Source organism: Polyergus mexicanus, unplaced genomic scaffold, assembly GCF_030449975.1.
Source record: "Polyergus mexicanus isolate NDT 795.1 unplaced genomic scaffold, iyPolMexi1.0 SCAF_13, whole genome shotgun sequence".
Taxonomy (NCBI): Eukaryota; Metazoa; Arthropoda; class Insecta; order Hymenoptera; family Formicidae; genus Polyergus; species Polyergus mexicanus.
In genome coordinates, this window is record NW_027223333.1 from 1,553,142 (window position 1) to 1,580,770 (window position 27,629).

Consider the following 27,629-nt stretch of genomic DNA (forward strand, 5'->3'; position numbering starts at 1 on the left):
GGGACCGAGGAGGGATCGTGAATGTTGGTGCGCGCAATTTAACTTTATTATATGCGAGACCAGAATGGTGAATTAGAAAGAGTTGTAACTCTCTGTCCTCGTTCATTTTCTTTGTCCAGTTTTTACTTTACATTAAGAGTAATAAGTGAATTTTGCGATTTCTATTTTGTTCGTGTTCCATTTATCGTTTACCGAATTACGTAACACCTCGATCGGAAGCGTAGGTGTTGTCTAATAATAGTAATTTTGAGCTCTCTTTCTTTCTCTCTCGCAAAAAAACGTCCATTGAATCTCTGATTGACCAGGTGGAATATATCGGAAAATGGTATTGTTCCAATTGCAATGCACCTACGTGTCTACAGAGGCGAATGGCGGAAATATCTGAAGATATCGCGATGTTTCGACGCGAATGATTTTATTGAGGATTCATCTCACGTGCGAAAATCTATAAAACAATCCTAACATGTGCAACAAATCACGCTTTGCGATTTCGCGATAGTTTGTAACATTATATGAAATTTCTGGAAAATCTTGTTATATACGATAGTTTGTAACTTTATACAAGAAATCCGTTAAGCTTAGAGAATGTGAGTTATGTGACTCGTTATTTAATAATTTTCAATTTCACGTAGAAAGTGTCTTTAATTTCGAGCTTTTAGAAGAAAATAATCCATTTATTAAATTAAGTGAAATGAGATACGATAATTTTTATTTTCTCATAAAATAGTGTAAACTGCTCACGAGTTCGAAAAATGGAGTCCTTAATTTAACATAACCGTTTATGAGCAGAAATTAGTTTTTCGCAAAATTATTAAATGTGATAGGGAGACTTCTTTACAAAGAATAAAAAATATTCGATATGTAAAAATTATAACGTGTAAGTTTTGTTCATTATGAATTCTCTAATTTATAGTGAATATTAAAAGGCACCGCCCTCTTTTGCCTTCGATGCGGATTAACCTTTGTTTCTTTTGTTCGGCTTGAATTTCAAAAACAACAGTTGTTTTTTCTCGTTTTATCTTTCCTTATACGTTTTTGATATATTCATCTTTCGCAATGTCGGTTCTTTCCATTCGCTTACGTAGAGATACTTCGCGTATTCGTTTCTTTATTATTTTAAACTTGTTTTCGGTTTTTCACGTGCATGACATATAAAAATTGCATTTAGAGACGGTCGGGCGACCCTCGAATGGTTGTTCTAACTTAAAAATTCAGAAGTACGAGCACAAACCTTTCAGCAAGGATTCATGCCAATGTAATATTAATGCTATACTTTATATGTAAAAAAAAAAAAAAAAAAAAACTTTTTATATTTATTCGCGAGAACGCAAAAACAACAATCGGCAAATTGTATCCGTAGCATTTTACGAAAAAAAAAATTGAATTTATTGAAATTATTTTAATTTTTAACCCACGAGTTACTGTAGTATCCTGAGGCTATCAAAAATGGGTCAAATTTAATTCGGTTTGCTTTTTTATGCAAGAACCTTTTGCGTAAAAAATAGATAATATTTTACAAAAAAGCATATCTATTTTTATAAATATAAATATATATGGCAATATAATGGAAAACAAATGTGAAATATCTTTTGATAGTATTTTATCTCACAATTAAAGCGTGCAAAACACTGAGAAAAACATTGGCAGACTCTTATGACTTTGTACTTTTGTTATTTTTCTATCGTCATTGATTTATTTTTAATTTAATTTGACCTATACATATTTTTTCTTTTTATTATGTAATACTTTGTGTGGCTGAAAAGGCACAAGTTTAGTATCGGACCGTCCCACGTTATACCATTAAAAATTGTGATCGATTATATCATATTTTATATCAGATTAATTCAAAAACGATCTTATTATTCTCTGCTTGAATTGGCCTTTAATTAATATTTATAAAAATTTTTTAAATACTACGAGCTTTGTTCGTTACATTTATTGAAATACTTTCTTTTATTGAATCTATTTTGACCATTTTGTAATAAAATCATTGGTTTGTATAATTTCTTTGAGCTCTATATTGGTAAAACATTTCATGCGAGTTCTTTTTTGGATGCTATACTAGTATATCAAATGTCTAAATATTTGTACTTCACTTCAATATAGGATATTTTATCAAAGAGAATTTGATGTTTTTGCCGTTGATCATTTCAGCTTGTGATGATTTAACGAGACCCAATTGTGGCATATCATTTGTAGGCATTAAAACCCGCTTATATGCTTCGAGAATTGGGAAACTAAATTTAATAAGATGAAAGAGTTTCTATAGACAGGGTGTCGCGTAATAACCGTATCATCTCTCGTGTGCAGATGAAACCGAGAAGAAAAGTCCTTTACTATTTTGTCATCGAGCAATTTGCGTGAGTATAAGAGCGCAGTAAAAAGGGACAATCCATTGATGTGTGGTTGTTAGGACACGAGAATCCATAGTTATGTACCGCTCGTATGTAACCGTTATCATTTGTAAAGCGCTCCTCCTAAAATTTCATCGTGCGCCTAGCGACCGCAAATTTTTGAGTGGTCTCTGAGCTGTTCTTTCTCGCCGTGTGTTTATACTCACTCAAATTGATCGATCTTTTTTAATTAATTTCTCTATAATTATTACAAAAATTGCAAAATAATAAAGGACTTCTCTTCGCGGTTTCACCCGCTCTACCTGCATATATAGAGAGATGATACGGTTATTATGGGACACCCTATATTTTATACCGCAGAACATCCTTCTCTTTGTGGATTCCATGTGGATTTGGAACGAGACGAGCAAATGGCTGCTTATTAAATGGGTATTAAACCCTCTATTTGAAAGAGATTACTCTCTCAAAAAGAGATTACTATTAACGCACGACCTCTTTCATCAAGTAGCAGATAATTTTCAGTTAGTGCTTATTTGCGCCACGCCAAGACTCAATGAAAGCGATAGATTTACAATTCGTATATTTACGTCATAGTGCGATCGTAAAGCTCGATATAATCTATTCTAGATTAAATCGTAAACTCAACCTTGACATAAATCGAATATATATTGAAGGTTCTCCGCTTCGAGGATTGCTGCATATTCCAATAATACTCTCGTCATTATCGTTTAATTATGTAATTTATTACAAAAAGCGATGCAATGGAGAGACTAACTGATTTTAGACTTGTAATATTCAAATGAAGATATGGAATCTTGTTTAAACGGAGTTAGTTAGTTAGAATTCTCTGTATTAACAGAATCAAATAGAATCTATTACGCGCCATCTAATCTAAACGTAAGTTGATACGAATTTCATCTTGATAAGAGAGACAAATAGTAAGTGGCAAGAGGATCCTGTGTCATCGTCGGATAAATTATCAGAACAAGACACTTTCTCTGTATAGGGTCTCTCAGAAATTGTTCTTAAATAACTACGAATATATGTCCGAGTAGTAAACTCCCCGTAATTTCTAATAGCTGCCGGTCGTATGATGGATTGTCAGCTTAGCCTTGGCTTACTATGCATAACTAAGTCGCTAATTCAACCGTCTCCTCTTTTAGTATGAGCTATAATAATGTCAAATAATGCAAATATTTGTCAAAATCTCTAGGATAATAACTAAATGTTTGAATGCATGTGTGTGACTTTTTTAATCTTTCTAAACTAAATTTTTACCAAAGAGAATACCCCCTTATATATAAAAATTTAATCTTCTTTTTTTTTTTAATATTCGAAGAGTTTCTGAGATTTGTAATTCAAATCGACGGATGTAAAATTTCTTAAATTTAAAAAAATAATTTATATATTTGAATTTGCAACTTTGAGATTAATATTTAGAGCGATTTGTATTAATCCTGATCTCGTATTAATCAATTCCATGTGACGTACGTGGAATGCACAAATAGAACAGTATCAAAGATTACCGGCGTGTTACATTAGAAAGTCAAAAGCCACATTGCGTGCGTAAACGTTAATTGTAATAGTGTCGAATAGATTTTATTCGAATGAGCCGCACAATCGTCAAAAACGCAGAGATAAATTTTTCCTATGTGAATAGTTTCGTGAGCAAAGAGCTCGTCAAATACACGTGGCAACTACAGTACTTTTACGGCCTTAGCGTTATTTTCGTGTCCCCAAGAGACCTTCTTTCAAACGTGCTCCTTTTTTCGAAGTTCTCGTATCACCGTTAAATCCTCACGTCTTTTAGAAACCAGAGAAGAAAGTTTCCCGAGCAAAGAGTCATCTTGATCGATCACGACGTTTTTCTTACAGGGTAAAAGAGAAGGCATCACACAATGACTTTTCAGTCTCGTTCCTTTTATATTATTATCTTTTATGTGGTATTATTAAAAAGTAAACAGTATTAATGAGTTCGAATTAAATTTGACTTTGAATAATAAATTAGGTTTTTATGCAAGAAAAAAATAATGCGACAGAAAACTAAAAACTTAAGATATTATAAATTTAAACGAGAAAAAGACATTTAATATTCTGTAATTTATATAATCTATATAGAGTCCCAATAATCTATCAGATAAAATCTTGAGGAAAAAATTTACATAGAATTTAATTTACATTTTCGAAAATGTATCAATGTATTTACATAAATTTGCGCGATAATAATAATATAAAATTATGTAAAGTGATTCATACAATTGCTCTTGTATCAGGAGTAGTTGTTTGTCTTGAAAAATGATGTGGTTCCGAATATATATATATATTCATTCAAATTGTAAAATCTACAAGAAATCTCGCACGATGCGAGAATCAGTTTTGCAGTTTATGATAAATTTTTATGACCAAATTCCAAAGAAATATGTATCCGTATATGCAAAAACGGTGTTTAGAGTACACTGTAACGTGGAGTTATATGCGAAAGCACTATCGCGATGCAAGGGGAAAAAAAAAAAAAAATGCAGCTGTCGGAAACTTAGAATATATATTTTGCTAACTCTGCCCTATATTCTTGTAATGTAGCGCGACAGTTAATTTAAATTTAACGCGAGAAGTTTCATGATGCATAAAACATTCATCTCAAATTTTTTAAGCAAGTAAGATGTAAGTATGTGAATTTATTGTGATCTTATCGGTAATTTGCGGTGTCTTTGATCGTAATATTTTTTTTAATTTTTTACAAATTTCTCTTTATACGGATTTTTTATTTTGAACATATGATATTTCTTTTCCGATTGGGCGTTAAATCGATAACAATCGACGCGATCGCTTAAATTCTCATCTCTTTTTCCTTAATATTAGCAGTTTGCTTAATATTAGCAAAATAGACAGTAAGTAAAATATCCGTCGCATGGAAATGGAATAAATTTTATTCTTTTTTGCCTCGAGTATTAAAAAAACAGTAGAATGAGCGATTTCTGGCCAAATGTGCTCGTTTTTATTGTGAAAAGATATTATGTTAGTAATACAATGGTAAACGCAATGGTAGAATCGCTCTTAATTCATTTATTTTCTACAGGAAATCGATAAAATATTCCCTATGTCAAATATATAATGAATTATCTGAATGACCGATATCTTTAGACATCGAAAATCGATAGTGCTAACTAATGGCGTTTCCATAATTGAAACCGTTCTCCGAACTCTGTTCCGCGTTCAAAGTAATATGATAGAAACCACTTAGTTCACTCGGACTTAGTCCTTCTCGGCTATATGGGTCATGAATATTCTCACTCGGATAGTCATTGTTATTACACCTGATTTCATTTACAATTGGCCCGTTGCTCATGTCGCGTGCACATACGGACTGACAATGTATCGCGCGAGCCTTTTGTCGCCGGATACAATAGAACGTTACAATCAATGCAGACAAAATGTACGCCCCACTAACCAGTGTTATAACGCAGAACCAGTAAACGAAGCTTAAGTTATATCAATGTGCTTTAATTAGCCGTATCTCTTGCGAATGCTCAGACACACGCATACCAATTATGCTCATAATGATACCATAAAAACTTGATATATGGGAGAAGTAAATTCGAAGCATAAAGCTTATCGATTGATTAATTGTTTTATTAAGCCATGCTTCTTTATATCGCGATTTATTCATATTTATTTGTAAAAGGGCATGTTAAATCGATACTCGAATGTATCAAAATGATCGGCTGTCTATCATATAAAGACATGATATGGTGACACCATATGATGCATGAAATAGAAGATGGAACAGAATTAGACGAAGACGATTCCACTCTTATTGAGCGATTGATTGAATTTTAACCGATTTAAATCGAATTGCTTATCGGAGCGAAATCGAGAATATCACGCGAAAAACACGACGAGCCATATTCGATACGCTGAAAATCGACGCATTAATGTGTTCTCAATCCATGAAACGCGCTTATTACGAGTTATATATAATTCGTGACAATGCTTTTACCGTATTATCACGAATCGTTTGGATACTTAGCTTCCCCTTCGGGATAAATCTTCCAGTAAGCCCTCCCACCAACATCAAGATGCACCCATTTTAGGAGAGTTATATTATATTATTATATAATTTTGTAATATATATGATATATACACACACACATATATATATATATATATATATATATATATATATATATATATAAATATAAATATATATTTTGTAATATTTATTTTATAATTGAGAGATTATATATTGCATTTTATAATATAAATATACAAATTGAAATTAAAGATAAATATTCGCGGATTATAATATTTTAGAATTTGTCAATTGTTTACATGACAATTTCCGATCGATTAAATCTCGCGATAAATTGCAGTACGTTATACAGTGTAAGAAAATATGCGCTAAACATGAAGTAAATTAATTTATTATTTAGAATAAGTTCAGGAAAATGTTTTGTTTTCTAATTTTATATTAATTACTAATTCAACTATTTATATATTACTACTTTTCATTATTTTAATACGTTCTATTACCTATTTTAATTGATCTTGCACACATTTTATTACACGAATTCAATCCGAGTGACAAATCATAATATTTAATTCAGCAAAAAATTTAGAATATTGAACGAAATATAGTAGATCTTTTTTAAGCATTATTAGAGTAATAATTATTGTCAACTATCGTAATCAACCATCTTCTCTTATTGCTTAGATTTTTAGTTGAAATAATAAGTAATCGTGCGGAATACCTATTTAAATCTATCGTCGCGATATGATTCGTATCTTTTACGAAAGTTACTTTATTATTAATTATAATAATCATGCATGAGTGTATGTGCGTGTATGTGTGTGTGTGTGTGTGGGCGAATTATTTTTCAATACTTGTCGCGATCGCGTTTCAAATAGAAATTCAACAATATATAGAGTGTCTCGTGCTACAACTTTATTGCTCGAGGGTCGGTGAGCAATAATAACAAGGTCGTGCTATGTAAACAATAACACGCTATATGTTGTCACGATCGAATACAGTCAATTCGCATCGTCGAAAAATTTATTATAAAATATATGTATATACACAAAATATATTATGTTTCTTGAATTATATATATTGTATATATATTAATTAATTAATATATTATATGAGATCTTTCATTACGTTATTCGTTAATTAATGCGATTCTCCAGGGCATCAAGCAAGCTGATTATAATTAGTAATTTTTGATTGCGGCCTCATATGTATATATGACGAGCTCGTTGGTACCGCAAATATTCAATCTGAATACTCTGTCGATCGAAACTGATGCATAACCCGGTTGCCCGGAGAAATCTGTTATCTTTATCGTATTTTAATGCACACCTTTATTTTACATCACCTCAAATTTTAATTAATTAATGTATCGCGATTTGCGTTATAAGCTGCGTCTGGAACCACTATAAGCCGCAAACGAAAATTAGTTAATGCATACTGTGTTGCAAAAGAGACGTAACAGATATTTTCATTTCAACATAGAATATTAGAATATCAAAATATATTAATTCATTTTATGCGAAATACGAATTCAAGAGAAATGAATTCTATATTGTCATAACGATAGGTCATAAAAATAAAACTGACTGCAACTTAATTTGAAAAAGTTAACGCTACTCGGAATAATTGAATTTATACGTGTTTTAGAAAACTATTTTTCTTTGCTTTAATTAATTTCATATATGACACACATGAAAATATAGTACACTTTCATGTAGTTACAGTTTTCCAGCTAATTAGTTTGTATATAATAATATGCGAAATTTTAATCGTTTTTCTTTTTAAATGGCTGTAAATTTGAAAATAAAATAATTCATCATACCTCTTCTGCGTTCATAAGGTTTATTTCTTTGTTACTAACCATAAGATGATAAATTGCACGCATGGCTGATCTGATACGCAATATCTATCTCGTTAAATGTTAAGAAAGTGACAAGAGATATTTTGTCGCGCATCCTTCAAAACGCGAATGCTTGCGGCATGAGAGAAAGAACATTCGAGCGAATGCGCCCTGCAAACGCGCTTCGTGAATAAGTAAAAATGACCCGAGAATTTTCTTTGAGAATGTAAAGCGAGGTCCCTTCAAGAAAGACCTTCCGCATGCTTTCCTCGTGGAATGTTGTCGGATACAAACGAGCCCCGGATAGAGGAAGCTGCTCGTAACGCACGCGGGGTATGTTGCATTCTAGCAAATAGTCATGTAAGCTCTTTCACGACGCGCCTGTAAATACTATTCTTTTTTATTTATAAATATTATTCCATACAAAAAAGACAAAAGATCACGAGAATTTTAAATTATTTGTTACTTTATATATTTATGCATTTGAATGCATCTGAAAAATGCCGTGGTAGACCATACAAAATACGGTCGGTGTTTATATCGGACGATTTTGATTTACATAAGTTTCAAAGCGCGCCACGTAGCTAAATAGAATCTTGATAAGGATTTGCATAATTAATATTTCCGTAAGAGCTATCGCGCAAATAAAATCCACGGGTGAAACAGAAATAATACTGTCGTAGAGAATAAAAGCAGTTCCTAAGCTTTTCGATTTATGCAAACTTGCGAAGAAGTTTAATGAAATCCGAGACCAGGTTTCCGGATTTGTACGGTATATAAATAGCGAAACGTAGGAGTTGAATACGATCAGGAAGTAGAATGTACAGAATGATTCTCGATCGCGATCTCCTCTTTATTAAAGCGCCGTCGATTTGCTTCCCTATGATATTTTTCCGTGCATACAATGCGCGAATCGAACGATGGCGGAATCGCGCTTTTCGTCGGCTCCGTCTCGTCATCCCTTTTACACTGAAGATAACTGAATTTTTCATCGTTCCTCTGTTACAGCATTGTTTCGCGATATCGTACAGGAGAGAGAACCAACGGCAATACGAGCTAAAAGCGACCACAGAGACGGACTGCAAAACATGGATCGATGCGATACGAGAAGCTAGGTAACAAAGGTTCGCGGCCGAATCGAAGATTGGGCCGATTAAAATGACGCACGCGTCGCCCTGATTTATGGAGATTATGAACAATGCTCGATTCCGTAAATCACTACGATCATTTCAATGACCGAGTGTAACAGGCCGCGTTCAAATTTGAAGCTCCAATTAAAATTTCCGTGGCACCGCGGCGGTCTCCGCCACACGATCGCCGATTACTTTCATTCGCGAAAATCGCGGAAAAACTACGCCATTGTGGATTTTACAACGCGATAGATACAAACGAATTGATTTCGACGTGCCTGAACACCCCGTCCCGTTTCCGTCCTCTTCGTTAAATCTTTTTTCAAATTTAAATTAACTATACGCGTGGCAGAAAAGATATTCGATATCCATTGCGGATTCTCTGAGCCGGAACGAATTAAAATATCTATTCCTGATAAAAGTGTACACTATATAAAAGCGTCGTGTATTTGATTAAATTATAAGTGATCTCTATTTAATTTTACACAACGGCATTACGCAACGATAGAAAAAAATTTCTCATTAATCCAGCGTTATAAAAGCAGATGTGCTATCGCGTTTCTTTTATCTCGCACGTTTGTTATGAATTTTATATATATCTTTAATAACGAATCAGTTTAATCTCAAATCACGCGGTTAATTTATATGCGTTTATTTTATTCAACAAAAAGCGAAATGCACTCTCTTAAACTAAATCAGTGAAAATGCCGCTGATTAAAGTAGTGACAAGAGTTCACCTCAGTATTTCATTAACGGAGGAACAAAGCGTGACTATTTTCACTGATCTGTTTTTAGTGAAAACATTCACACTTGGCATTTCCGTCTTATATTTCACTGATTTTCCAGGGCAGTGATATTAATTTATTTTGATATAATTAGTATTCAAATTCCGAATTATGTATATATTACATCTCTTTATTCTTAAGATGTGATAAACTCACAAAACATGAACAGACTCTTGATCAAACTCAGACATTTCTTTAATAAAATACACTGCTAAAAAAAAATAGGAAACACTTTTCATACCCAAAAAATTTGACTATTTTTAAACCGGTGAAACTCGACGAAAAATTATCGTAGACAAAAAATTAAAAAAATCTTTTTGAAGCATGAAGTTTCAATTGTAACGTGATAACGATAGTTTTAAAAAAATTTTTTATTTTCTCATTTCTAGAAAGTACAGGTTCAGTTTCGAAATCGTGTAACTCGGTCAAAAGAAATTATAAAAAAAACTTAAAGAAAAGCATTTTGTAGGCAAAATATTGCAGTTTATGGAACTTGAGTTGAATTTTTCGAGAGAAATTTTTTTATCGAGCTGCAGAGTGTCAAAAAAATACATAATTTTAAGGAACAAAACAATGAGTTTTTTTCTAAAGCACAGAACAAGGAAGATAAAAAGTTTTTTGAAAACCACCGATAGCGTGTTAAAGTTGAAACTTCAAGCTTCAAAATGCTTTTTTAATTTTTTGTCTACGATGATTTTTCATCGAATTTGAGCGATTTTAAAATAGCCTAATTTTTAGAGCATGAAAAGTGTTCTCTAGTTTTTTTAGTAGCGTATATTGCTCTGTAAATTTATCTCATATCTCATATTGTAAGATACATTTTAAAATATCATTGATTAAAATTAACTGCTACTACACTAACTTTTTTTACAGTGACATTTTATTGCATGCAGTGTTATACTTATAACTAAAACATTTATCAATGATATAATACACTGATTCCATTTAAGAGAGCACGAGGTAACAGAATAACTTTCCTATAATAAAATTTGTAATGCAATAATTAACTTTGTTTCCCAGCATGATTCTATTTCATCTACAATTTATTTCGTAGACCCTACACTTCGTCTATTATTCAGGAGAATTCTCTTAAGCTTGTTGATACGCTGATAAATACATTTGCGGGCATCACATTAACATCGGGCCGTCTCAGCCACTACTTCTCTATTAATCCCACTCTTGTAATATGCTTACATTAACGCCGAAATAATCTTCATCATACTACAATATCGAACGTGCTTTAAGAGGCAGGAATAGACTAACCGTAATAGCTAATTACGGGGAGATGGATATACGCGAGGATGTGCGAAATGAAAATATATTTTACCCTAATATACGCGTTAATAATTAATATTAATTACTATACAATCTGTTTAAAACGATAAATTCCATAAAAATAAAAAAAATAGGTTTATTTAAAAAGTTTATATTCTCTCTTATTTATTTATTTTTTTTTTTTTTCTAAACGAAAAACCTCATATTTTCTCGGCTAACAATTTTGCAGCTGGGTTGCTTCTGTTTAGGGAAATGCGCATGGGTTACAAACGAGCCCATTTCACCGGTATTTTTTTGTCGCAGGTGTTTCTCATGAAGAACGTGATCGTTACATTGATGCTCGCAGATGCATCAAGTGTCGTTCTAACGTTTCATCATCGTGCGTGCGTGCGTGATACCATTATGCGAGAAAGAAATGATACTCCTACAGATTCATGTCTTCACTTGACACTTCTCGTATTACTAGAAGGATATTTATATTCCAATCTACCGTCGAATCAGGTTTATATCTCATCCTTTGCGTCCTTTTCGCGAATATCTCTACGTTTAATTTTTCAACTGCTTGAATTGAAATTTGAAGAATTTTTTAAATTAATCGAAATTTTTTTAAATTTATTTATTTATTATATGATTTGGAGAAAATTATTACATGTTACTGTATTACATTATTTTTAAATTAAAATACACAAATTTTTGGCGAAAATCAAGTCACTCTTACTTCTTGAAACATTAGCTGAATATAAAACATCGTATACAACATGTTTACATGAATAATGTTTCATCCTTTGAATATTTCACGATATGAGAAACTATACACCTTCCTTCCGCAGTCCTCATTTTACGAGCCAACTTATACAGTTTTGCATCCAAACGGAGCGGCTATCTTCTCAGATTGCTGCTATGCTGCACCGTAATATGCATAGATAATGATATCCATTACTTCGGCAATTTTGCCGTGTATTCGAAAATATAGGGTTGATACTTCTTCGAGTATCTCATGTCACGTAGAAGATCGATCGATAATCGCGATAACTTCTTCATGTAGTGTAGACCACGTTCGAGATTGCTTGTTTTGTGTAAACTCAAGCAGACCTTCTCAAAACATTGCAAACTATGAACAAGTTTATGCTACAATATATATTTGCGCGATTTATAAATTTTTATACGTGTATTGTAGATAAAACAATTTAATTAAAGTTTGAATCAGGCCGCATAATCTTATAATATAATCTAAATTTTAAAAAAGAAATTTGCAATATATATATATATATAATTATAAAAAAAGGTCGTACAACGTTCTCAAAAATGAAGAGATATGGCAAATCACTAATGTATCTCTTTTTTGAAGAGAAATAATATGCTTTTATTCCTTGTCTCGAATTTCATTACTCGTGTCACTTTACTTTCGAAACGATGTGAATACTCGAATCCTGTGCCTTCTTTTCGCAAAGATTATGTTAATAAGAGGTAGATGTAAATTACACGAGTCAACGAGAGAGATTCTAATGAAATTTACCGATCATCTATTTGGGGTAATAAAATTTGATAACTTTATTTGTTACGAGTATAATTTTGATAAATGTTCGAATTAACTTACATCTCTCACGGAGATTTTCATTTTTATATATATTTTAAAGGGTGCCTTCACTCAAGTAATACACGCTTTGAATTTTGTGGCGCTTTCTTCTGGTTCCGGAGATATTCGATTTTGAAGTATCATAATTTTCATATTTACTTGTATCATCTTTTCGTTATATCTCACTTGCATTTTTATATTTTTAATTCAGAATTAGGCTATATTTTCCGGAAGTGAAGTCTCTCGTAGGGGGGGGGGGGAGGAAGGGCTAGAGGCACAACTCACGATTTAAAAAATAAAATTGGGTTGTTAAAGTGTCCATGACCGTATATATATCTCGTAAAAGTAAATAAACACTTTTTCCACGTCTGCTCTATAACAGATACAACATACACAAACTTCGCTTTTTCTAATATTACTTTATAATATAACTGAGAAAAGATATTAAAACTGTAAAACTTGGAAATATCGCAATATTTCTGGAATCAAAAGAGATCGCGACAAAATTCAAAGCGTGTATTATTTATGAATGTACCCTCTCTGAAGTATATGTAAAAACGAAAACGATCCGCGAGGTGTAAGTTAATCCAAACATTTACAATATAATTTTTTTAGATTTAGTATTAATGCTCGGATAAAGAAAAAAAGTTGATATAATGAAGTGGATCCCTGTTGATTCTGCGAGTAGAAGAATTTGTAGAAGTGTATATATAGGTTTGAAAAAATACTGAGGTACTATCTCATAAGGGAACAACGCGTATGATTTAATTAAATCTTACAAGAGAACAACATGTCTGATTTATTCCGCGACTCGTTGTCGACTGACTATTACAGTGAAAGAACAGTACACGATACTTCGAGCATATTTGATATAGGAAAGAGAAAGAAACGTAAACAATAAAGTGAACAATATAGGCAAGAATAGACAATAAGACAACAGAACGTAAACATAAGCGCGACGCGTCCGGATAAATTCGATTACATAAAGCAAAAAATATAAATCTATAGCAATAATATTGTAACATGTGGAATATTAAATATTATATTCGTAACAAATCAAACATTATCAATTCTGTTACGTTTAAGTAATAGATTTTTCATTAAACATAGACGGAGAAAAAAAACACATAAAAGTACGTCTCTATTTCGATTTTTTATATTTTCTTTTACTTGTCAAATCCTTCAAAAAATAAAAAAATTATTTTTTTCTTACGAGAAAAGTTTAAAAAAACATAGAATTGTATTGTATATATATTTTGTTTTGTTATTTCAAACCGTAAAAAATATTTTAAAATTTAGCGAAATTTTCTTTCTCAGTCGCTTCGTGACTGCAGACAAAAAATGTCGTAATTTCATTACAGTGCGAAATTCCCGGAATGTGCACTTTGTGCATTTTTCCAGGCCACGTACAATATCTAGCGCTTTATTTTTTTTTTTTTTTTTATATAACGGATTCGCGCTTAAATAACGCTTTTAATTTTAACCGCGGCACACGGAATACAAACGCGTCAAATCGCTAACATGGTTTTTTTTTTCTTGGGTATTGATTCTAGCTTCAACAAATTGTTGCTGCAAAAAGAGGAGCTCGAACAGAAGCACCTGCACCTGTTGCAAATCGTCGAGAGCGAGAAAACGGCTAAGTGGCAATACACTCAGCAATGTGAAGAATTGGCGTCGGAAATAAAAAAGCTCCGAGCGGAGGTCAGTTTGCCGTGCATATAAAGGATGTCTGATAATAATCGTCCCACCCATAATGTGCAGGTAGAGCGGGTTAAACCGAGCAGGAAAGTCCTTTATCATTTTGCGATTTTTGTAATAATTATTGAGAAATTAATTAAAAAAGATCGACTAATTCGTGCGAGTATATATAAGCGCGCAGCGAGAAAAAATAATCCAAAAGTAGGCGCGCGACAAAGTTTTGGGAAGAGTGCTCTATAAATGACAACAATTACGTACGAGCGGTACATAACGATGGATTCTAGCAATCACATATCAATGCCTATATCAGGCTATCATTTCTCACCGCGCGATAGTACTCGCGCGAATTGGCTGATCTTATTAAATTAATTTCTCATTAATTATTGCGGAGATTGCAAAACGGTGGAGAACTTTTCTATTCGATTTAATTCGCTTTACCCGCACATTACCGGTGGGATGATTATTATCAGACATCCTGCATATAATTGTCTAATGATAATATTTCTTTCCGGTAATTCTATCACGCACTTTCCTTCATTTCATTCACCGACCACTTTTCGGTCAATAAATGCCATTATTATTATCCATAACAGGTAGACCAATTTCCTGAAAATCTATCTACAGGAAAATCTTTCATGTTTTAATAATTTACATTTCAGAGATTATAATATAATAGATTATAATATGCGCGGGTATAAAGCTTTATTCCCTATTATTCTCTCGGAAACTAATTGAAAAAATTATTTTATACGTCACACGCAGCTTATACTATATTTTTTTAAATATACTCTTTTTCACGTAATATATATACAAAATATTAGTAATAGAATAACGCTTTCCATAGTTTCGATTTGTCAGTTTTAATTTGTGCTGATAATAAATATCGAAATATCTTCGGGTGCACCAAAAGTTAAATTTTTATTGGTGTTTTATTTTAACATCTCATTGGCCTTCAATTCTATCACATTAATTTTTCTAACCTTTTTTAGTTTAATAATTAAATTAGTTATAATAAATTATAAAATTGGCGAAATTATTACATTATAAAAAATGAAAAGTATTTGATATAAATATTCGTTCCATATTTAATCCAAGCCTCGTTGAACATTCCCTTTTAGTTTACTTAAAAAATACAGAAAGAGATGTTTGTTGAGGATTATTCCCTCCATATGAGATTACGGATTTCGTTATGGTTACATTACAGTTGTGCGCCCTGAAAAAGGAGCTAAGGCCCTCCATAGCGCCGGTATTTCGTAGTCGACCGGGGGTTCAAAGAACTATGTCCCAAGGTACTGGGAGTTTATACAGCGGAACCCAATTTTCCGGTGGTGTTCACGACGGATTCATGTGCGCAGAAGCGCCCGGATTACACGGCATCACGGAGGGCTCTATTGAAATGCAGAAAATCAAGAAAGTCCAAAGCTTTTTCAGGGGCTGGCTGTGCCGTCGACGTTGGAAACAGATCGTTGAACAATATATCAAGAGTCCACATGCCGAAAGCATGCGCAAGCGAAACAGGTAATTACCGCAACGCGCGATGACGTCTAACTTGTTCGCGGTCTTCATATCCCGATTAATGGTTTGTCATGTTTTCGCGAATTTCACGATTGTATTTTTCACGACATTAGGAAAATAACAGAGCGTGGCGAAAGAGCTAGATGAAATTACGAGTGATTCGTCTGTAATATATAGAATATAATTGAGAGAAATATTTTTTTGTTCTCAATAGAATTTTCGATTGTTTGATTTCCCCCTGCCATTGAAAAATTTTATTTTAATCAGGACGGCTGATATTTCTTTCATTCACGACATAATAACAACAAATCAGCGATTATTGGTTTCATTTCATTTGTAGAATGAAACCGTAGACGGTATATATTAAATATACATATCCTACTATTTCAGTTTGGTATTTCAAATGGTGGAGGCCGAGGAGGAGTACACGGAGCAGATGGAGGTTTTAGTAAGCTGTTTTCTGAGGCCTTTCAAGATGGCTGCCAGTTCAAAGAAACCCCCATGTAGTCACGAGGATGTTAATAGCATATTTTTGAATAGCGAGACCGTGCTGTTTCTTCACCAGATCTTCCTGAAGGGTCTTACTTCTCGTATGGAGAGCTGGCCCACTTTAGTTTTAGGTATGAATTTGAATTCGATATGAATCCATATTTAAATAATGAGTTGCCTGTATCTCTACAACGTATTGGGCAAGTCAAAGAGCAAGTAAAAATTTGCGATTTTGAATTTCTAGCATTTTTTTTTTTTTTTTTTTTTTTTGTATAATATTATATTTTATTAGTATATATATTTTGTGAAAAAGATTGCACACTAATCAATCGCGATATATCGAATGTGACGCAGGTGACTTGTTCGACATGCTGCTACCGATGTTATCGATATATCAAGAGTACGTGCGTAATCACCACTATAGCCTTCAAGTGTTGACTGAGTGCAAGCAATCGTCACCCCCGTTCGTAGCATTGCTCAATAGGTTGGAGAACAAGACTGCCTGCCACGGACGATCCCTGGAGATCTTTCTAACGTATCCCATGCATCAGGTAACAGTCCCATAAAATTTTCATGCGCGGATAAAATCGGCGCAATTTTCCTACACAAGATAGAGAAAGTAGTAGAAACATTCCTAGAAATCTAAGTTTCGCTTTATATTACATTATTGCTGAAGGAGAAAGAGAAAAGTATAACTATTAAATTTCTTTGCGTTGTTGTTCCTGCAAGAAATCAAATTTTTACGCGAAAAGAAAATGGAAAATTCAAGAAATTATTTTAGTGACACAAATGCCTTTTCAGGAACAATCGATTATATGAAATAGTTCGGAAGCTTCCATGAATATTGCATGACATCTGACGAGCTTGTAAAATGATAGGTCTTGATAGCGCGGAAAATATACATTCCATTGCGCCTTTCCGGAAATTCCGCATAACGTAGGAAATTCTTTTAGAATTTCATCGACGGAATATAAATTTACGATTGCTTTAAATATATATATATATATAATGTGTTAGTTTATATATTTCTGTACGTTCTCTCTTTCTTTTTCTCTTTCAAAAAATTGATTAAAATTTCTTTGACGAGTTTTAAATCACAACTATTCTCCTAACTATTTTCTTTCTCTTTTTTTGGATTTTAGTGGAACTTAAGCAGAAGTTCCTTAATCCAGCTACTTACTTTGCTCGTTTAGATTCCAAGGTACATTATTACTTTGCACGAGTTATTGGCGCACACGCCATACGATCACGTGGAACGTAAGAGCCTTCAGAATGCCAGGCAACAGCTGGAGGATCTCTCAAGACAAATGCATGACGAGGTATTTGTCAATCGATTCTATATTAGCATCGCCTCTCGTCTTAATTTTGATATTAATCCAATGTATGTATCTTCTCTCTTTTTTCAGGTCAGCGAAACTGAGAATCTAAGGAAGAATCTAGCTGTTGAGCGAATGATCGTCGAAGGATGCGATATTTTGCTGGACGTAAATCAAGTGTTCGTACGACAGGGTAAGCCTATTAATATTCTCTCATAATCTCACGAAAACTGATGTCTCAAAGCCTCTTTTAAAATATGCTTATAAATCTTAAGTTTTCAATTATTTAATTCATATAGTGTAGAACACAATTTAGTTTTATCAAAAAGCAAAATAATCAAAATTATTTTCTACTCTAACGTCATATATTATTATTATCTATTATATTCTATTTATCTCTGAACAGAATACAATAAATATCATACTCTGTAAATAATAAAAAAAAATTGCTTGCTCTGTTCATTAAAACATCATTTTTATATTATAAAGAAATTAAAAGATTTTGAATGAAAAGACTTTGTATATCCCGTCAAAGTTGATAAAATTCAAGCTAACGAGATAACTCATGTATATTGCTTATCTTTGGCTGGGAAACTCGAATCTAGACTTGATCGCTGTCGGTAAAGCCCGACAAGCTTGCTATCGTTAGAATTGCGGGAGGACGAAACGGAGACGCAGGTTGAAGAGCGCAAACGCGCGGTTGCATTTTCGGAATCGATGACGCGACTTGGTAGACATATTTTCGCACTTGGTTTCGCGATCCTGCGCAATATGTTCCGCCAGGGCCGACGTACTCTTGTACTACTGCCAGAATTTTATTAAGGAAAATGTCTTTGTTGGATTGTACGGTTGGATAGCGAACAATAAGCAAAATATCATGTAGTTTTAGCTCCAAATTTCATCGGGATAAAATAACTCTTCTGACAGTTGCAATTTTAAATATTGAAAGACGGCTGTATTTTGATAGAAAATTCAAATCTTAAAAAAATGTTGAAAATACTCGATAATAAGCAGAATTAAAACAAAACCGTAAACTGAAATTTAAATCTGAGAAATTGTATACTATACATTGTACAGTTAAAATTATTGTTGAACAAAAAAAAAGAATATATAAATAATAAAAAAAAAAACTTAAATTAATATTATAATAAAATATTATATTGATAGTCCAGGGTGTACTTTTGCTGAAAACATTAAAAGATTAAGTAGTAATAAGACTATTTTAAGTAGTAAAAGTCTGTCATAAATCAGACCGGTAAACATCTCGGCACGACCCTGGCGCCCCTCGTGCTTGGCGCCGCATCACATGGTTATCACGTAAACGTCTCTCAATCGCCAACAGTAGAGTAGTCCCTTCCGCGAACGCGATCATCCCTCTTGCCCTTTCGTCGCGACGAAAAAAATCAGCCATCACGCGACACTACGCTCCGTTCGAAGGCAATGAGCTAGAATTCGTTCGGGATCTGTCTGTGATGCGGGGGATGTTGGGCGGTTTAGCGGGATCTGGGGTCGACGAACGGACGAAAACAAGCGGCGGCCAATTCGTGTCGTTGCCATTTTGTCGATTCATCAATCCGGCACATCTCGACGTGCATGAGGATCGCGGGAGTCTTGCGACGTGTTGCGCCAGTTCGATAATGTAATTTCGATAGTGAGCAAAGAGGGACCAAACAGTGACGCTGGTACGAGGGACCAAGGGTGATCAGGCATCTAAAAGTAGCATTTCGTCCAATAATAAGTGCGCGTAGACACTGGCGAAGGATCATTAAGTTCGATTGTTAAAATAAGGTACGCGGGTGGCTCACCGTTTTTGACGATGTTGGAAGGAAATTTCAATGGAAGAAATTAACAAACAAATAACAAGTTCTGCACGATCAAGCTGACTACGTCGATAAAAAAAACCATATTATTGCTTTTATCGAAAAAATACGATGTACCTTGATTATCTATAAAAATGTGAATATGCTGCATTGCATTAAAAAAAAAAAAAAGAATAAAAACAAGAATATATATCCGAGCAGTGCCTAGATCCTTGCATGTTAGCGATCGCATATTGATGGGCTGTTCCTTCTCACTGCGCGCTTATATTCACGTGAATTTTTTTTAATTAATTTAATTATACTCGGTCGATCTTTTTTAATTAATCTCGCAATAATTATGGCGAAAAACGCAAAATGATAAAGGACTTTCCTTCTCAATTTCACCTACTCTACCTGCACACGAGAGATGATACATATATTGTATATATATATATGTGGTACACGTATATTTTTGATCAATTATTATAATTAATTAGTCGTTTGAAACGAACTGTTACATTTGTAATATACATTTTCTAAAACCCTCATAATATTGAAAACTGTTTCGCCTTGTATGACTTTTTTCCCTTTGATGCATGATTAATCTATGGATTGAAATCGATATAATCGTGTTCAGATCTTGAACTAGGATTTCGAAGATATTTTTTTCGCAATATTATATTTGCAATATCGAAAACTCGTGAGATAATGTTGATTTTAATCTTTATGACAACGTCACCAATAGTCTTGATGCTGTAGGCACTGTTATTACAAATATTGCATTTATCGCAATAACACACGTTCGCCGTGCTATTTTTAAACGCACGTCGGTGGCCTCCCTTAATTGTATCGATTATTTTGAGAAAGCGCGCGCGGGTCACCGGTATCGAAGCTGTCACGCGAGAGAGATGTAGCTATTTTTACCGGCACGGCCGATTATTTCCTCGGGTTTCTTCGAGGATATCAATGAGAACGGCGAGACAACGCGCTGACAACGGTCACATTTAATTGCATGATTTTAATTGGCGTGTTTCAGGTACGCTCGTACAACTCATAGACAAACCGCGCGGTGCGCGAAGCAGATTAAGCGCTACTTTTGGCAGCAAATCCTCTAGCGACAAGGAAGTTTCCAGACAGTGCTTTCTCTTCTCAAATCATCTGTTGCTTACGACGCGTCAGTCCGATGACGACGGCCGTTTAAATCTAGTCCCGCAAATCGGCAAGGTACCTCTTTCCGACGCGGTGCTGATTGAAGATCCGAGCGATCAGGGTGCCGTGGATGACGATGGTAATTATTTCTTCATTGATATAGCTGTTAATGATCCGTCATTAATTTCCTTCAAGATCGTCTCAAGTTGACGATGCACACATTTTTTTGTTTTAATTAAAATTTAATATCGAGTTATTAATGGACAAAGAATACGAAAAAATTAATAAAAGATAAAAAGAGAGATATAGTACACAGTAGTAATCTTTCAAATAATCTCATGTCATAACACAATGTCTTTCTCATTTTACGTATTATTTTTTTATATATTGCCATCCAACTGTTCTATTATAAATTGTTGTCCGCGTCACGGAAAGAATTGTGAAAGTTATATCGCGAATATCTCGTGTCTTACTCATGAGAATTTATTCAGTGCTACTGGAGTAGCAATCGCCAACTGATTTTAGGATTGTCAGTATGTTCGATGTCAAGCGGCATTAGCGAGAGTAGCGGAGGCGGTAGCGGTAGCGCGACTTCGCAATTGCAGAATCGCGACTTCAAGATCTTACTCGATGTAAAATCCGGTGGACCGCAAGTGACAGTTCACCTCGTGGCGCCTACTATACAGGTAAGTATTATGTATCACTAACAAAACATGATTTTATCATCATTACTGTAATATCTAAAAATACATGATAAATCGATCTTTAAAGTTGTATTTTTGCATTCAAACTGCAACAAGAAAAAAAAAATAAAAATAAAAAAAAAATAAAAATTAAAAATGATAGAATTACAAGATTTGTTAAACGCGTTTTCGCTCCTTTCTATATTATCATACAAGTGTTATAATATGATATTGTGGCATGGTCGAACTTTTTCTAGGAAAAAGCAGCGTGGGTCAGCGATATTAGCCAGTGCATGGACAACGTTCGCTTTAACGATCTCCTCCACGGATCGTTGTCGGACACCAGTTCCGTCACGATGCCGCAATCCATCCGGAACGATCCGAAGCTGTTCAAGGACGACGTGGACATCAGGTTCAGTCGTACTTTGAACTCTTGCAAGATACCACAGATCCGTTCCGCAACGCCGGAACGTCTATTGCAACGATTGACCGACCTCAGGTTTCTCAGTATCGATTTTCTCAATACATTTCTGCTGACGTACCGGGTGTTCACCGATGGTGTCACAGTACTGGAGGCTCTCAAGAAAGTTTTTTACGAAGCTGAGCCACCTGACGCGCAAATGCCCACTGGATCCCTCATGTAAATACGATGAAGAGTGATAAAAAAATTGTTTATTTAAGATAGATTTATAACTCTGCAATTTTAAGAATTAAATACGGTAATCGTAATTATGAATTATCAAAAATTGTCAAGAAAATTAGATAACTTGCCGTACATTATAAGAGTCCTTTCATTATTATTATTATTATATAATTAGATTTTTTTTTTTTTGGTATAAAACATTGCTGCTAATTATTTTTGACATTTTTATGGAGATTATATGTTTTATATTTATATTCTAGGTCCTTAGATGTGTTAGGAGCAAATTCGAGCGAAACACAATTGCATTCAGAAGAACGAAGAAGAAGTAGCTTTTCACCGAGACGAACTAGTGGGGCGAGTTCTGTATCAGGTGCATTATAAGCTTCGTTAACAAGATTTAATCAACAATCGACAATATATTAAGAACAATCCAATTAGTTGCGACCTTTCAATTAATAATAACATCTTGTATTTTGCATATATATATAGGATACGGATCGGAAGTGAGCGATAGCCGAGATGCGAGGTCCCATAGCTCCTTTGATGCTAATACAAGTGGACATAATTCAAAAAGTCACTGGCGATCTGGTTACAAGAAGTGTAAGTATTTCTGTGGCGCATATTAATTTACAATAAAATATAATAATTTAACTGAAAAATTAAATTATGGAATGAAACGATCGAATAATTCGTATAAAAATGATTGCGTATTGAAATGCGATTTGAAAAATTTCTCATATTTAGTGGAAGAAGAACAACCGCTCGGGCTGATTTCCGAGATGCCGATTATAAAGCGTAGTCCAACGTCGCAAGCGTCCAGTCCGTCTAGCGCGCAATCTCCGGTCACACCGCGAAAAGTCAGCATTCGTGTAGATAACAAGGATGTTGAGAACAACGGATGTCACCTGACGATACCGAAAGTAATAGCAGTGTCGTCTAGCTCCGAGACACTCACAGGTATAGTTAAAAATTCAAATTAATCGAATACTCAAATTTCCAAAGCCACGCGCCCGGAAGAGAAAATATTATATTAAAAATTGTTATACGGAAAGATTATAATATGGAATTTTTATTAGGTAAAATTGTAATTTTGTTAATATATGAAAGACCTGGAATATAAGATGTTACAGTGATTAGTGCACCGTCCTCACCTAGTAACTTGAGCTCTGTAACGCTGGTTGGTTCGATAGAATCCGGATCCGGATCCGGATCGGATCCAAGTCCCCAAGAGGGAGGGGATACTTACTCACGTCGTGTCTCAGAAATTGATACGCCTGTCGCGATGGAAGAGGATACGAGAGGTACAATTATTTTTTACAAAGTATTAAGAATATAGTAAGAAGAATTATTGGTAAGAAAAAAGAAAAAGATGCATTGATTAAAAATATGGATAAATTACATTTGGGTTTTACGAATTATTTAATTAAGATATGCGTAACACATGAAATAAATTATAGAGGTACAATTTACTTATGACGACATACAACAAACATCACACTCAGCCGAATCTGCCAAACCGGATACGCCAAGGAAAACGCCTACTTCTCCGCCGAGCAAGGAAACGAGAACGAGCAAGGAGGAGCGATCTACGCCGAGCGACGACGAAAGTGTATGCTCTTTTAAACAATCGACGCAGCAGAATCAGCAACAGCAATATCCGGAGCATAGGGCATCGATCGCTTCTGCGCCACCGGGCACCACGAGGAGCGGCTCGATCTCCACTATAACTGGAGTATGTATGATAACAAAATCTAAAAATTTCTTTTCACGGATTTACTAAATTAATTTAATCGATCTACTTTTTTAGCATTATTAAATGAACATTAAACATACATTAAATTTCGAAAATTGCTTTCATATTAATTTATAGCATATAATTGAATTTCTCGTGTTATTTAACAAAGATTCGCAATTTTGCGATCGTTTTGCAGAATTATTGGGCAAGTAGGCGATCGATGCATGAGGAGGTCTCTTCGCAGCATAGCAATTTTCAGCACGATGTTCAGCAAGTGTCCAGCAAAGCCGGTGTGGTAATAACAAGCTTCCGCCAGAGTCATCGAAGGTTCGTTCGAATATGGTTTTATTTTATCGTATCTGCATTTCTTTGTGTCTCTTACAATTTAAAGACGTTCGTATATCGATAAAAGTTATCTCTATTTCGTTTTAGCTGAATGTTGAGTGCCACAGGTGGCGACTTCTGCTTTCTAACGCATGAGAGCTTCTTCTCGATATCATGTTTCATTTACCAAATTCACAGTTAAGTTCATTTTTTGGAAAAAGGAATTTAGAAAGAAATAGAAATAGTTTATAGAGCGTTTAGTATCTTTTCATAGTCTAATCCGTAAGGTAGTAAATAACATTTTTCTAACATAATTCCTTGTTCTGCAAAAATTTATTTTTTAAAACCCAATCTGAAAATTTCTAGCCATAATTAAATCGTATCTATTTGTATTGAAAAAATTGTAAATATATTGTAAATGTATTATAAATCATATCCGTCTCCTGTGAAAGTCATTTTATAAATAATTTAAAATTTATTTTTATACGATATACACTTTTTGAATAATTCGTAAATATCTTAACACCTTGATTTCTTTTACTCTTGATAGATAAAATGCTAATAATAATCATAATGCAAAAAATTATCACCCTATTTCAAATTTTTATTCCATTTTGCCCGATAAATTATATTCTTATCACCATCTTCAAGATTAAATTAAAGTGATCCCTTATATTAGAAAGATATTCCTGCTGTTTCTACTGTATTTCATGTATTGTTTTGTGTCGTTCATAGCATTGGACCTGAATCTATCTGGTAAGTGGGCTCATTTTGAAAGTGTCATTATCCACTTATTACGTGTGGCATGGCTACAATTCTTTTTCTGCTTGCGACATCTTTAAAAGAAGCTTGAAATGTTCTCGTCTTGTGTTCTATCCTATTATTATTTCTATTATTAGAAATCTTTTTCTAAACTCTTAGAGTTATTAATTCCAAAGATCACGTAATCCTCACAAGCAACGCTCTTTCCTTGCGATTTAATTATGTATATTAAACTGACGATACATCTCATTCAATCTATTTGATCGTTTATAGAATGCACCCCATAGCAAACGAGTGAATGGATCAAACGAAATAGAAATAGTTTTTACCCGATAACCGCCTTGTCTCACTTGATATACGTGCTTATAGTGCTAAATATTCCAGAATTGGAATCGGTAATATAATTCCGGTGAATTCGGATTTCGATGCTATCTCTACATTTTTTTCATGATACAGAAGACGCGATAAATAGCGTCCTTGTTGATGAATTGTACAATTACTATAGCATCAAAATTTGAATTTGCCTGAATCGTCAGTTGCAATACCTGTTTCCAAAACTTAATATACTTTGTACTAGCAGCACATTAGCGAAAATAGCAAATAAAAGAATTTACACCGCTGACTTGCCGATATAGTAGAATTTTTTTTTGCGACTCGATATGCACAATGGATATTATTAGCATAGATCATTCACGATGCGTATTGTATGATGATATAAAGTTTAATTAAAAAAATACAGATACATGTTAATCGCGAGCTGAATTCTTTCCCCGATGTCATGCTTTCGTTCCTTTAGCACGATAAGGTGTTTGAAATGCATCGCGAATGACTCGCAAATTAAAACGCAGAGCATAGAATGGACGGGTAGATCGTCAAGATGAAAAGTAATTCACGAATAGACTCGCGATTTTGATTTATATTTAATATGATCGTTGATACGTTACTAAAATTAATCCCGAATTCAGGAGTAGCACGTCTACCGCGGCGACCGCATTTGCCATCGCGACCTCTGCTTCGAGCAATCCACCGGACAAAGGACCTATGAGCGACGGGAATAATCGTAATCGGGACAAAAATAGAAGGAAGGAATCGGTGATGTCGACCGCCGCGACAATGAGAGTATTGAACGTCCTCAGACATTGGGTATCCAAGCATGCCCAGGATTTCGAGATGGATCAGAAATTAAAAAATCTGACCATTGAGTTTTTGGAAGACATCAATTACAGCCCGAATCTATTGCCGGCTGAACACAAGGCGGCCAGTCAATTGCTGAGATTAATCACCAAGGAAGAATCCGACACTAATAAGGTCGATCTGAAGAAATTATTAACTCCGCCATCAGTAAGTAACGAGAAATTATATCTTTCTCTTCTTATTCGTCCGATATTGTGTCTAGCAAAAAAAAAAAAAAAAAAAAAAACTCCATTCTATAATATTCATTATTTGCGAGAAGTAGTTCTTGGAATTAAAGATTTAATTAAATATAATAATATAAAATTTAGCTTAGTAAAGTCTAGAGATAGATATACGTACATATATTAAGGTATGATTACGAATTATTTTCAGGTTCAGAGTAAGGAGAGTATCGAGACATTGTCTGCACTAGAAATCGCGGAACAGATGACATATCTGGATTATCAAATATTCGTCTCTATCACCAGCGAGTAAGTAATAAATTACTAAATAAAATCGCTGTTGCTACCATACAATACATAATTTACTTCTCAGGGAATTTCTTGGACAAGCGTGGATGAAGACGGACAAGGCAACTCGGGCGCCTCATATCCTTCTTATGACGAAGCGATTCAACGAGGTGTCGCAATTAGTCGTTTCCGAAATTATTCGTCGTTCCAACATGTCAGCCAGAGTTGCGGCTATCGAGAAATGGACCGCGGTCGCCGATATCAACAGGGTTTTACATAATTACAATGGCGTGCTGCAGATTTGCGCAGCGTTCACGAACAGCAGCGTATACAGGCTGAAGAAAACATGGGAGAAAGTTCCCAAAACGGTAATCTAATAGAATTCCTATATAATTACAAATTCATCTTTCAAACAAGTAAAGGCCACTAATAGATGACTAAATAATTTTTCATAACTTTTATGTCGATTATGTCGATAATAAAGTACCATAACTAATTGATAATGTATATATACGATCAGATTATTATACAATTATTATTAATTTTCAGACAAAGCAGACGATAGATAGGCTACAACATATCGTCTCATCCGATGGTCGCTTCAGAAATTTGCGAGACGCTTTACATCGATGCGATCCACCCTGTATCCCTTACTTAGGAATTTACCTCACCGATCTCTCATTTATCGAGGAGGGTACTCCAAACATTACCGACGATGGTCTTTTGAATTTTTCGAAAATGCGAATGGTAAGCGATATTTTTCCAAATCAATTTTCAAGATCTTAAATTTGTTCTCAAATTTTTAAGTCCTTTTGAGATTAGAAACAAAAATTAATAGAAAAGAAAAATAAAATAGAAATAAATATTATTAAATGGAAAAAAGATA

General features: G+C 34.0%; 1 protein-coding gene across 3 annotated transcripts in view; it reads left to right on the top strand.

Moving 5' to 3' along the window:
- Positions 1–27,629, top strand: part of LOC138938510 (ras-specific guanine nucleotide-releasing factor 1) — a 47,963-nt gene that overhangs the window by 18,898 nt on the left and 1,436 nt on the right. The window contains exons 5-25 of one of the 3 annotated variants that reach the window (XM_070305552.1): positions 9,230–9,336; positions 14,541–14,688; positions 15,890–16,203; positions 16,591–16,820; positions 17,044–17,240; positions 17,883–18,008; positions 18,096–18,198; positions 20,841–21,092; positions 21,479–21,639; positions 21,894–22,276; positions 22,540–22,649; positions 22,769–22,879; positions 23,024–23,236; positions 23,401–23,580; positions 23,737–24,011; positions 24,211–24,341; positions 25,074–25,094; positions 26,066–26,441; positions 26,667–26,764; positions 26,829–27,111; positions 27,293–27,490. In XM_070305552.1, the coding sequence (XP_070161653.1) occupies positions 9,230–9,336; positions 14,541–14,688; positions 15,890–16,203; positions 16,591–16,820; positions 17,044–17,240; positions 17,883–18,008; positions 18,096–18,198; positions 20,841–21,092; positions 21,479–21,639; positions 21,894–22,276; positions 22,540–22,649; positions 22,769–22,879; positions 23,024–23,236; positions 23,401–23,580; positions 23,737–24,011; positions 24,211–24,341; positions 25,074–25,094; positions 26,066–26,441; positions 26,667–26,764; positions 26,829–27,111; positions 27,293–27,490 (4,017 nt within the window). The remainder of the gene's footprint in view (positions 1–9,229; positions 9,337–14,540; positions 14,689–15,889; positions 16,204–16,590; positions 16,821–17,043; positions 17,241–17,882; positions 18,009–18,095; positions 18,199–20,840; positions 21,093–21,478; positions 21,640–21,893; positions 22,277–22,539; positions 22,650–22,768; positions 22,880–23,023; positions 23,237–23,400; positions 23,581–23,736; positions 24,012–24,210; positions 24,342–25,073; positions 25,095–26,065; positions 26,442–26,666; positions 26,765–26,828; positions 27,112–27,292; positions 27,491–27,629) is intronic. The other 2 variants (XM_070305553.1, XM_070305554.1) reach the window with 2 other exon arrangements.